Source organism: Triticum urartu, chromosome 4, assembly GCF_003073215.2.
Source record: "Triticum urartu cultivar G1812 chromosome 4, Tu2.1, whole genome shotgun sequence".
In the NCBI taxonomy this organism is placed as follows: domain Eukaryota; kingdom Viridiplantae; phylum Streptophyta; class Magnoliopsida; order Poales; family Poaceae; genus Triticum; species Triticum urartu.
This window is the reverse complement of record NC_053025.1, coordinates 8,319,863-8,331,867: the sequence shown is the minus strand read 5'-3', so window position 1 is coordinate 8,331,867 and position 12,005 is coordinate 8,319,863. Positions and strand designations below refer to the sequence as shown.

At 47.9% G+C, this 12,005-nt stretch overlaps 1 protein-coding gene across 1 annotated transcript; it reads left to right on the top strand.

The window, feature by feature from the left end:
• Positions 1-8,557: 8,557 nt before the first annotated feature.
• LOC125554496 (bidirectional sugar transporter SWEET6b-like) lies at positions 8,558-10,304 on the top strand. The gene is made up of 4 exons (XM_048718037.1): positions 8,558-8,703; positions 8,804-8,966; positions 9,521-9,640; positions 9,712-10,304. Exons 1-4 carry the CDS (start codon positions 8,558-8,560, stop codon positions 9,949-9,951), a joined length of 669 nt encoding a protein of 222 aa, XP_048573994.1. The 3' UTR covers positions 9,952-10,304.
• The last annotated feature ends 1,701 nt before the right edge of the window (positions 10,305-12,005 follow it).

The window sequence follows — 12,005 nt, the reverse complement described above, 5'->3', positions numbered from 1 at the left end:
CTTACTAAGAGAGCTGCTAGACGGAAACAAACGTCAGCAAGAAGTGTGTCTCTTTCTCAAACTATCAGCAAAAATCATCTCAGCATAACAACCATTTATTCCTGATTCCTATAAGGGAAGAACAAATATGTGGTAAAGATAAAGACTTTGGTGATCCTACAAAAATAAATTTAACAGTAGTAAATGCAAACATACCAATGAATGACAAATCAATGTTTCTCGATCCTTTATGTAGAATTCTTTCCTCAGTTGTTGATTCAGGTTGTACCGAACAAAAGGAGATCTACATAGAAGTATACAGGGCGTAAGAATATATATCATATACTTGTAATAACATGGAAACCGAAATGAAAATGTTACAAAACTATACATGCAAACAGAGCCTGATTGAAAAAGTCATGAACAACCAGAACCTGATCCAAAAATACCCCAGCAAAAGTATTGAAGGACAAAAAATAGAGCTGCCAATAGTAGTACTCAGCAACATCTAAAACTGAAATCAATTCTCCCCAAAAATTACGTAATAACAATAGCATAATAGGCACCAAAATTTGAAAGTAAATCACATCAATGTTGTAAGTAGGGATAATTGAGTGCAGAGGAGGTGCAACAAATAACTGAGGGTAGCTGACCGCCATAAGAAAAGGGGCACCTTCTGGTTGCTTGCGATGGCGCTTCAGATATCCATCAGCACTGGAGCTCGCTGCTACTCATACCGCGGGCGTGCTACAACTATCAAATCCACCGCGGACGGATTGATCTACGTTTATCAGCATGCCGTTACTCAATCCCACCCATGGGGCATGGCTCCCTGCTAACGTAACCAAATCAAATCAGCATACCTTAATCACTATCAAATCCAACTATACGAATATGACTGTAATCAAATTAGCTGGTGGGTTAAGAAAAAATGGAAAATCTGAAGGTAGAAGGATGAGTAGCAGAGGCATGACCATCATGTGTTGAAATACCTGTCCGCTGTCTCCACCCAGCTGTTTTTCTCCTAGTCCGAAAGGAAGCCGACACGGGATCCACCAGTTCCCAACCAACGTTGGAGTTGCTTCGCCTGAATAGAGAAAGGAGGACGAAAGCCGCCAACTGAACGATGCTACAGGGTGCCACAGTGATTCCCGCTGAATGGAACAGAGAGAGAGAGGGAAAACAGCACCACCGCCGCCATGTCGACGACACTACAGGAGTACAGGGCACCAGAGTGGTCTGCACCGGGAACGGAACTACAATCGGCAGATGCGCCGAAGACCGGCGGTCGTGCTACGCAGAGAGATCGCTTTTTTCTATATAGCCGCCCCGATGGTCCTTTATATATATATATATATATATATATATATATAGAGAGAGAGAGAGAGAGAGAGAGAGAGAGAGAGACTGTTGGGCTTTTTAGTGAGACCATCGGGATTCTTTGTTCTGTTTGTGAATCACAAGACCATTGGGCTTCGGTGGGTCATTTAAGTACGGAAGTAGAGGGACGCCGCGACCACATGTGTAAACGTTAACATATACTGGTTAAAAGGTTGTCTAAAAAATGATTAAAAGCAAGAATAATTGCTGATGTGGCAGGTTGATGAGGTGGATAGCTTGCATGTTAAGAGAAATAAGATAGTGGGGATCGACTATTTAGGTATTATAGATTTAGAAACTAAAACCAGTGGGTAAGCTGATTGGCACCTGAAGGGGGACGAGACTTGCCTGCTCCCCTCCCGTGTGCCCATACGTGCTCCCGCATAAGGCCCGGCCCCACCCCTTAAAATCAGGGGGGGGGAGATGATTAGATTAGAAAGAAAAAAGAAAAAAAGACACCCGTTGGATGAGGTGGGAGTACGGATGGGAGCACGGAAAGGGAGCAGGCAAGCCGGATCCCCTGAAGGGCCGCATCATAACACCCCTTAGGATCAGGTTATCACACCAGACGTGAGTTGAGGATACGGTGTATTAAGCCCTGCTTAATTACATCACACCCCTCCACAACCGCTCTCCAAATCTGACTGGATGTAACACTCCGATTTTTCGCCCTTCCTTTTTTCTTTTGGATTTCCTTTTCCGTGGCTGTGTGGTCCTGAAGCATAGGAAGATCATCTCTTCTTCCTGTCTCAAATGGCTTGTCATTCTCAAATTCTTCCCAAGACCATGTCATTTACATCTTAGCCAAACCCCAATTTTGATTTATTGGGAATATCCATTTTTCTATTAAAGGAATAACCATGTTTCCCCTAGGATGTGAAGCAACCTATATTTCTGCCTTGCCATTAATTCCCACAAAATTCTCATAAATCCTTTGGGTCATATCGATCAAAGATATGTCCAAACTCTTCCTTGCCTAGTTCAGAAATAATTCAGGAATATTCATTTTCCTATTCAATCATGAATGTCACTTTGTGAAGGAAATGTCATTTATATCTTCTTAATTGATCTCAAACTTTTCGAGCACTCTTTCGTACCCAAATCATTTCCATATGACAAAATTCACCTTCATTTGTCTAGTCAATCTTCCTCAGCAATTTTACAGAGTTTTTGACCAGAGGGGAGCTTTGTGAAGAAAGTACTAGCCAGACATATCAAAATGAGTTGAAATTTTTCCATATTATCAGTATACTCACATCTTCACTCTCCTAAAAATTTGAGCTTCATCCAATGATCCATGTGAGCACATCATCCAATCTTTGATTCTGGTCATATTTTTAGATTGCGAAGCAACTATATTTTATATTGCTACATAATTTCTGGAAGTTTACTAGGACATGCTTCCACCAATATAACATCCGTCTACCAAATCTGGTCCCATTTCATGTAGCAAATTTGCCTCAATGATTTTCCTAAAATTTTGTCCAGGGAGGACCACTGTGAAGGAAGTACTATTTTTGTGCGTCCAAATGGTATGAAATTTTTACAGTGCCTTCGTATGCCCAAATGAAAATCCTCTACCAAATTTCAGCCCGATCACATCATTCACGCGAGTGCATCTTCCATTTCTATTTTCTAGCCAGATTGGCACTTTGTACAGAAAGTGCTAGTTAAACCGTTCCATTTGATCTGATATTTTGCATAGATAATCGTCTTAGTGTGTGATCACACCAAGCAAAAGCTCAGCACCTATAACCAATGTCGTCTCAAATCAGTGCAGTGCTTGCTTCCTTATCTCTATGAAATCTCATGCCTCACTTCTGTGACCTTTACCCTACCTCCCAGATACGGTTTGGACGACCAGAGCGCGTTGCAACGCCACATTCCGGCGGTGACCACGCGTAGAGCGCGGGTGTTGCATGCAGACGCGGTGCTCTGGCCACTGGACCCCTCGGGAGGCCCCTCCCCGGCCGCCAAGCTCGCCACGGCGTGCCACAAGCTCGCCAACGTCGCTGAGTTACCTCCAGCTCCCGTCCCCTAGCCCCTGTCCTCGCTTGCGCCCTCGCCAGCGCACCGACACGTCGCCGTGGCTCTTGGAGTTTCGGCCACCACCTAGCTCGCTCCAGAGCCTTCCCAGTGGCTATTTGAGCGCGCCCTCAATCTCTCCCGCAAGCCACCGCCCTCCCAGACCCCTTCCCCAAGCCTCGGAGCCCCTCGTTCCCTCTCCAATGGCCGATAACCGCCGCTCGGCCCCCTCGGCGATTCCAGCCCCGCAACCCTCCCCTCCCACACTTCTGTTTCCGATACCCTACCCTGGATACCGCGAGCCTCCGCCGTTCTCAGTTCCGGCGGAGGAGTCCTGCTGGCGCTGCCCTCCTCTTCGAAAGCTTTGTCCGCCACAGCCCCATCGGCGCCAGGGCCATGGGCCATCTCGGGCTCCCCCTCGGCCACCCCTGGGCGCGGTGAGGGGCGGGTAGGCCTCCTCGCTCGCCAGCCGGCCCCCTGGAGCGGCGCGGCGACGGCTAGGCCGGTGGCCGGCGCCTCCACTGCATCGTTGTTGGAGGTATAAGAAGAAGACAGGAGGAGAGAGAGAGAGGCTAGGTGGGCCCCGCGTGTCATGGACACGGCAGAGGGGTAAGTGCCACCGACAGCTTGGCCCGGCCCCTTTAAGTGAAATCGTATTCCAAAACGTGACTGAACAGTGACCGAGCGGCCCGTCCGGACGTATGAGACAGATTTGAGGTGTCCGGATGTAGATGCTCTAACAGGCCTAGTTGCCATTCGGGCTACCAGCACATGAGCCTGGCTCGCTCATGCAAAAAGAATGTTAGACACGGGCCGGAGGAGAGATCGAGCCGCGTCCGACGCGGCACGTAGTTTTCGCGGGAATGCAATGTCGAAATCACTCGCTGTGGGGTAATCCTCGCGTCGTCTTGGTACCTTCTGGCGCCTTCCAAAACGTTCTATGTGCTTCCACGGGGCATACGGAGCCATCGGATCAAATCAACACGAAAATTGAAGCGCGGCGATATTTTCCCCAGCCCCCGCCTCGCTCGACGACACAACACCATAGCAGCACGATTTCATTTCAAATAATTTCAAAAACAAAAAAAAACTTTCTCTTCGCCTTTCTCTAATCCCGAGGAGAGGCGGTTACGAGCGCCAGAGGAGCACGAGAGAGGCCACCCACCCGCCTGCCCTCACGTGCCGCGGTCGCACCCCCGCGGCCGCATCTGGGCCGTCCGCGCGCGCAGCTGGCCACTCCCCACCCGAAAGGGAGCACCACTTTCTCTAAACCCATTTCAGTTTCATATTTGGGTAAGAAAGGTTTCTGTGAAATAGGTTGGTTCACATATTTCTATTGAAATATGAGTTTTTCATAATTTTCTAGTGAAATGGGTTTGTTTCATATATGAAATGTGAAACATTGAAATTTGAACGTGTTTGAAATGTATGCAAGATTGGTCTAGTTCTAAAGTTCTTAGCGTTAGGAATTCAAATATATGAATTATTTCAAAAATGAACTTTTAGTTTAAATGATATGGACGGTTTAATTTAGCTAAGGTGAAATAAAAGGGTGGATTTATGTGTGAGAGAAGGGAGAGAGTTGGCTGTCACTAACAAAGGTGGGGCTACTAGCCTTATTTGACGAAGTATATCTCCAGTATAGCAAAAAAGTGAGAATAGAATATTCATAGCGGCACGAATCTGAATGCATGCATGAACGATGGATTGGTTACCGATACGTGACGGAACCGCTCAAAATGAACTTAAAATCAAACAATATTGTGTTTAAAAATAGGAAAGAAAAGAGGACGGATAGAAATGGAAGGGGTGGAGCATGTTCACGCTAGAGATGAAGACGAGGTTGTGGGTTGGTCTAGTTGATTTCTGAAGGATGATGGATATAGTCCGGGTGGGGATGAGGCCCGGTGTCGACAGCAAGATTCTCCATCAACTCCATTCTAATTAGATTGTTGCAAATCCCACCACCAATGATGATTCAAACATCACATTCTTTGACAACTCTTGTTTGGAACATGTCGTGGTGCTATTTTTCTCAATGTGGCTGCTCAAAACATGTTGTGAAATTAAAATTGTGTATTGATCAGGGGCTTCTGCTCCCATGAGTTCCATGTCATGATCTAAAATGGAGCCATCGAGGTCTTGTTCTTGTTCATGAACCAAAGTCAAAGTTGCGTCATCAAGGTTGTTGTCGTACTCATAGCTCCATCTTGACGAATGATCATAGCATGTCTGGAAGCATTGGTGACCTCATGGAAGCAACCGAAGATGATATGTTGGGGAGACTTGAATAGAATCTGCCCTTAAGTGAGACCATGGGATCAGTAATAATAATCATCATATTTTAACATTTTGAAAAATTTGGAATTATTTGTTGCGTCTGTGAGATGGTCGACTAAAGTGAACATAGGAGAGAAGTTCGTGTATCAATTCTACAATTAAATCGAATAAGAGAAAGAAGAAGAAATCATTGTTGGCAAGCTATGGCCGAATTGACTGGCATGAAGATTGTAGGAACTTAAAATCGAACAATATTGTGTTTAAAAATAGGAAAGAAATGAGCACACACTTTTATTTTTTGAGAACAATATACAAACCCCCCCCCCCCCCCCCCCCAAAAAAAACAAGGACAACATACGCTTTTATTTTTGTTGACTGATTGATGAAGAGAACAAATGTATTGTACTACGTCTTTTTAGTAATACACTACGTTGTTTTATTGAGAGAGACCGGGCGACACGGTACATAGTTTTTCGTGGGAATCCAATGCTGAAAAATCAGGTTCAGGCAATTGAACATCATAAACTGCATCTTCAATGTCGTCCTCTCCCTACATATTTTCTTATTACTGGCTTCCTTTGTTCTCAATATCAGGTTTTGTGATTGGACTTTTGTTGATGCCACTAATAATTTGTAGTTGTTGTGGAATATGAACTAAAGGGGAGCTCATGGTGCTATGAAGTTGATTTGATGGGAAATTGCTCTACGCCTGCACTTGCTGCTCAACCTAAATACATGGCTTGGTCAAATTGATGTTCCACTACATAAGTTTTGAAATCCGCAGACATTTTTTAGCACATGAACATTTTTCCAATATACGCTGAACATTTTTCATATACTGATTTTTTTTCATATATGGTGAAAATTGGTGTAACATACGCTGAATTTTCGTAAATGTATACTGAACATATTTATAATACACAATGAGCATTTTTGTAATACACAACGACCATTTTAAAAACACGTATCGAACATTTTATAACATACGATGAACGGTTTTATAATAAACGATGGACCCCTTTTGGAGTTCCAAACATTGTTTTTGGAAACACGAAGACTTTTCCAGGAAAAAAACAAAGCAAAGCAAAACAAATGAGAAACTCAAAAAACGAAAAGCAAAGCGAAACAAAACAACAGAAAATAGAGAAACCTGCAGAAAAAAAACGAAGCAGAAAAAGCAAAGAAAGAACCCGGACTGGGCCAGCCGAAGTCGTGGCGAATGTTTACAAGGGCTACATGGGCCGCTCTGCGTGAAAAAGAAGGTCAGTCCATGGGCTGCTTCCGGTACACGGGCCTCGCTGTGGCAGCACGCCATGTAGTTTTCGCGGGAATCCAACGCCGAAATCGCTCCCCGCGGGAACCCGACGCCGGTCTGGTGACTTCTGGCGCCTTCCAGAACCCTCCACAAGCTCCCAGAGCCGTCTGATCAGATCAGCACGAAGCACGAAAATTGGCGCGCATATATTTTCTCTCCCCAGCCTCCGCCTCGCCCGACGACGATGCACTGCACTGCATTTCATTTTGAATTTCAAAATCGAACGAAAACAGAAAAAAAACTTTCTCTACCCCCGAGGTGAGGCGGTTACGTCGCGCGCCAGAGGAGCAGCCCACGAGAGAGGCCACCCCACCCGGACCCCACCCACCCAGCCAGCTCACGTGCCGCCCTCACACCCCCCGCGGCCGCATCTGGGCCGTCCGCGCGGACAGCTGGCCACTCCCCACCCGAACCGACAGCCAGGATCGAGCGAGCGGCGAGCTCGTCGCGCATGGATGAGTGTACACGGCTCCCCCCCGCTATATAACTCGCCACCCACCTACTCCCCTCCGTCTTCCATTCCACCAGTCCACCGCACCACTCCACCACCACCGGGCCAGAAACCCTAGAGAAGGAGAGAGAGACCACTCGGCCCCTCCCCGCCGATGGGGAGATCCCCCCGCCTGCTGCTGCTCCCGGTGGTCGTCGCCGCCGTCGGGCCGCAGCCGGGGGCGCCGTGCGAGCCCACGCTGCTCGCGGCGCAGGTCGCGCTCTTCTGCGCGCCCGGCATGGCCACCGCGCAGTGCTGCGAGCCCGTCCTCCTCGTTGTCGACCTCGGCGTCCCATGCCTCTGCCGCGTCGCCGCAGCTCGTCACGGCGGGCCTCGACGTCACCCATCTCCTCAAGACCTACGGCTCCTGCGGCGGCTTCCTTCCCGGCGTCGCCCACCTCTCCTCCGCCACCTGCGAAGGTACGCACCGCACGCCGCCTCCTTCCCTGCCTCCCTCTCTCTCTAGGTGCCGATTATGTGCTCGCTCGCTTGCGTGTTTACTAGTTTTCCATGGCTTCTCGGGTCGCTAGTGCTCCGGTTTGGGGCGGATTCCTTGCTGTTATGCTAGATCTGCCTGTACGGCCCGCGGTGCCGGGTTCTCGCCGTTCCCGTGGCGAGCAACCAGGCGGCGCGCGCCCGTACGTCTTTGCTTGTTCTTCGGCGTCGGCGGGTTGCCGCCGTTCCTCGTGGCGAGGAACCACCGCACACAGCGTAGTTTCTTCGTCCGCCGCGCGCGGGTTCCCGTCGCCCCGCGTGGCATAGCTTCGTTACGGCGGTGACTGGTCTCTGGTCCTCGTCGTTTATTATACGGATAGATTTCTTGTGGTTTGGTTGCGCAAGTTGAACTGAACTGCGCCCGATAGCACGGTATTGATTTGGGTGGGTTTGCTTACGCTCTGCATCTGCCGGTACGGCGCGCGGTCGCCATCTCCCATGGCGAGCGACCTGCGCGCGCGCACCGCCTAGCTAGCTGCTTATCGCTCTGTAGCTTGAGTTATACAAAGCGATTTAGGGTCTACTTTAAGTATTTCGTCATCGTAGAACGTAGCAAAAGTTTTTACTTTGTAGTGGTAGGCATCCACTGTGCTATGGCTGATCTGTCCTTTGAATCGATTGGCTTCGCAGGCGATGCTCCTGCCCCGCAGCCGTCCCCTCCTCCTCAGCAGGATCGTGCCAAGAATGCTTTTCTGATTCTTGGCTATGTTTTTACAGCAGTTCTCTACTTTTCACAAGGGGAAGATCCCGACTAGGCTTATGGCTTTTTTTAAAGTAATTTTTGCCCTCTCGATTTCTACTTAAGTCGTCTGATTCTGATTCTGTTTCATGGCATGCAGTCCAACTGTTTGGGGCATATGGGTGGCGCGGCAAGTGGGGCAGTCCAAGGTGGATATGTTTGTGGTTACACTTGCTAGCTGTGTCGTTTGGATGATGTACGGGCTAGCCGATCCTCCCACACCCCCATTTGTGATTCTCAACGCTGTTGGCATTGTATTTGAGGTGAATCACACCATCTTCCTTTGTTTTATCCTGTCCATCGGCAAAACACATATGTCCTGTTTATTTTTGAAACATATTTAATTGCCACCTTCATGCCACTTTTATCAACTGTCACACGCGCAATAGGGTCAAATGGTCTATGCAAAGGCTATAATCTGTAGTATTAAGTAGCAACAAACACGGCAAACAAATCAACCGTAGATTTCAGTTCCTAAAAAAACCAGTAGATTTCCTGATGTACACCGAATTAATCTGTACTTTGCGTGTTTCAGCTTCTGTACCTTGGATTGTTCTTTTGCTTCTCCGAACCCCGGGGCCGAATGAGTATTGCTATTTGCCTGGCGGCGATCGCTGGAGCTTCTGCCATAGTAGCTCCTCCTGTTTTTTCAGTTGCACCGGATCCACAGCTTGTCTTTGGCATCATTGGGGATGTCATCAGCATCGTTATGTACTTTGGGCCGCTCCGCGAAGTGGTAGTTATTCCCGATCCTAATCTTTGTAGTCCGTTTTGATAGCTTATGTGTCACAGTTTTCTAACGTACTGCCCCAATCAGATCTCCGTGTGGCGGGAGAACAACATAGGGAACATGTCTCTGCTGGTGGCCGTGGCTTTGTTCCTCAACGGCGTCTCCTGGACGGCGTATGGTCACTTGGCTGACAACCTATACTTCATAGTATGTTTTACTCACTACATTCTCATTTTGTGATTGGGTGTGAAACCAAGTCTGAATTCTCTTTTCTGCAGGTGCCGGGCTACTTTGGTATCTTTTTTGGAGCAATGCAGATAATAGTGTGGGTTTTAGTGAGGTTCATTTACCATGGTCGAGGCACTATTTGGAAACAGCACTTTTCCGTTTCTCTGCGACGCCACTCAAAGGACAAGGACGCTCCGAAAGCAATTCACCCTCGCGCTGGACACACGTCGTGGGGAGCTACTTCGCATCGCCTGGGACTGAATCTCCCCCTTGCTGAATCTGTTGAGTAGTAGTTTGTTTTGCTATTTCAGTAGGGGCAATGTAATGAAAAAAGGACAAGACTTGCTAGTAGTTGAGTGGTTGAACTTCTGAATCTGGTGTGTGCTGCTTCTTGAGCAGGATGGGTTTTTAAGTTTGTAAGGGCTGTTGCCCGGATCTGGCTGTGTGTGTGTTCTGTTTGCCTCGTCAATTAAAATGGGGCGGGGGGTAAACCCCTATCTTAAAAAAAAGACTGTGTACTCGATATGCTCAGCATAGCATGCCTGTTTGGTTTGTAAGGGGAGACGTGGCTTTCAAAAATATTTGCTGTGCATCGCACAATATTTGTAATGTAACCATGGTATGGTAATAATCTGTCTGTTTGATCCGTCTATTTGATCGAACATTAGAGCAATTCCAATGGGCCGACCCAAACGACGACGCATTTGTCGGCTTTTTGTTCGTTTGGGTCAGCCGCCCGCCTGGCGTCCGCCCAGTTTTGCACTTGAGCAGTGGCGGAGCCACGTCCTGGCAACCCTGGGCAGCTGCCCGGGCTCTGCCCAAATACTTCCATTAGCTTATAGTAAGAGCTTGATAATTAATCACTAGTTTTTGTAGCCAAATGCTCATGAAGCACATCCCTTTGTATTTTGCCCAGGCTCCATGGATGGGCTAGCTCCGCCACTGCATTTGGGTCGGCAGTGCGCCCAACGCGCCGATCCATATGTGCTGGCGTGGCCGGCTGGCCGCCTAATTATACATTGATTTGCATTCAACATATTTTATCAAATGAAGATGTTTAGTCTGGCAGCCCAAATAAATAGTATAGTTTTACAGCCAAATACAAATAAAAATGTTTCACATACTTTTGCAAACGAATAAAAGAAGATACATCTATTGGTTGCCAACATGCGCCCACATATGCTCAACCAAATCATTTTGCAGTTGCACGTGAGTTTCACAATCACGCATGTCTTCATGAAATTGAGTGAACTGCTCAAATGTTGCCGCTACTCCATGCTCAGGCACAACATTCTGACCCTGAAACTGAAAGCCTTTATCGTACAGACGTTCCGGGCGCTCGTCTTCTACGATCATATTGTGCATGATCACACAAGCAGTTATCACCTCCCATAGTTTCTGCGTGCTCCAAGTATTAGCAGGATACCGAACGATGCCCCATCAAGATTGCAAAACACCAAAGGCACGCTTGACATCCTTTCTAGCACTCTCTTGCTCTTGGGCAAATCATTTCCTTTTCTCTCCGACAGGGTTGAATATTGTCTTGACAATAGTGGTCCACTGAGGATAGATACCGTCACCCAGATAGTACCCTTTATCATAGTTGTGGCCGCTGACAGTAAAGTTCACCGGTGGGCTGTTGCCTTCGGCAAGCCTAGCAAACACCGGCGAGCGCTGAAGCACGTTGATATCATTATGTGATCCAGCCATGCCAAAGAAAGAGTGTCAGATCCAGAGATCTTGAGACGCCACGACCTCTATTATGACAGTGCAAGCCTTGACATGTCCCTTATACTGCCCTTGCCAAGCAGAAGGGCAGTTCTTCCACTCCCAGTGCATGCAGTCTATGCTGCCAAGCATCCCCGGGACGCCCCTGCTAGCATTCATCGCCAACAAATGGGTTGTATCTTCAGCTGTCGGCTCTCTCAAGTACTCAGGGCCAAACACAGCAATAACAGCCTTGCAGAACTTATACAGGGACTGTAGGCATGTAGACTCGCTCATACGGACGTACCTGTTAATGAGATCACCGGGCACTCCGTATGCAAGCATTCGGATGGCGGCAGTGCATTTATGATAAGAGGAGAAACCAATCTTGCCGACGGTATCCTCTTTGCACTCGAAGTAGTCATTATAGCCGACTACTCCCTCTCTAATACGGTTGAAAACATGCCTACTCATACGGAACCGGCGGCGGAATTTGTAATGTTTGAACAACGGGTTTGTTGTATCAAAGTAGTCCTTCCAGAGAAGGAAATGCCCGCTCTCTCGGTTGCGATTCAACGCCGGAAGGTGGTCCGGAATGGAGCCACGGAACAACGGCCGCTGGCTGTTGAGGTGGTGA

What these genes read in the sequence shown, in the direction of transcription:
- LOC125554496 (XM_048718037.1), top strand. Translation starts at nt 8,558, where the DNA reads ATGGCTGATCTGTCCTTTGAATCGATTGGCTTCGCAGGCGATGCTCCT. An exon ending in CTGTTGGCATTGTATTTGAG is followed by an intron (nt 8,967 to 9,520) that starts GTGAATCACACC and finishes TGCCCCAATCAG; the next exon opens with ATCTCCGTGTGGCGGGAGAA. An exon ending in CTGACAACCTATACTTCATA is followed by an intron (nt 9,641 to 9,711) that starts GTATGTTTTACT and finishes TCTTTTCTGCAG; the next exon opens with GTGCCGGGCTACTTTGGTAT.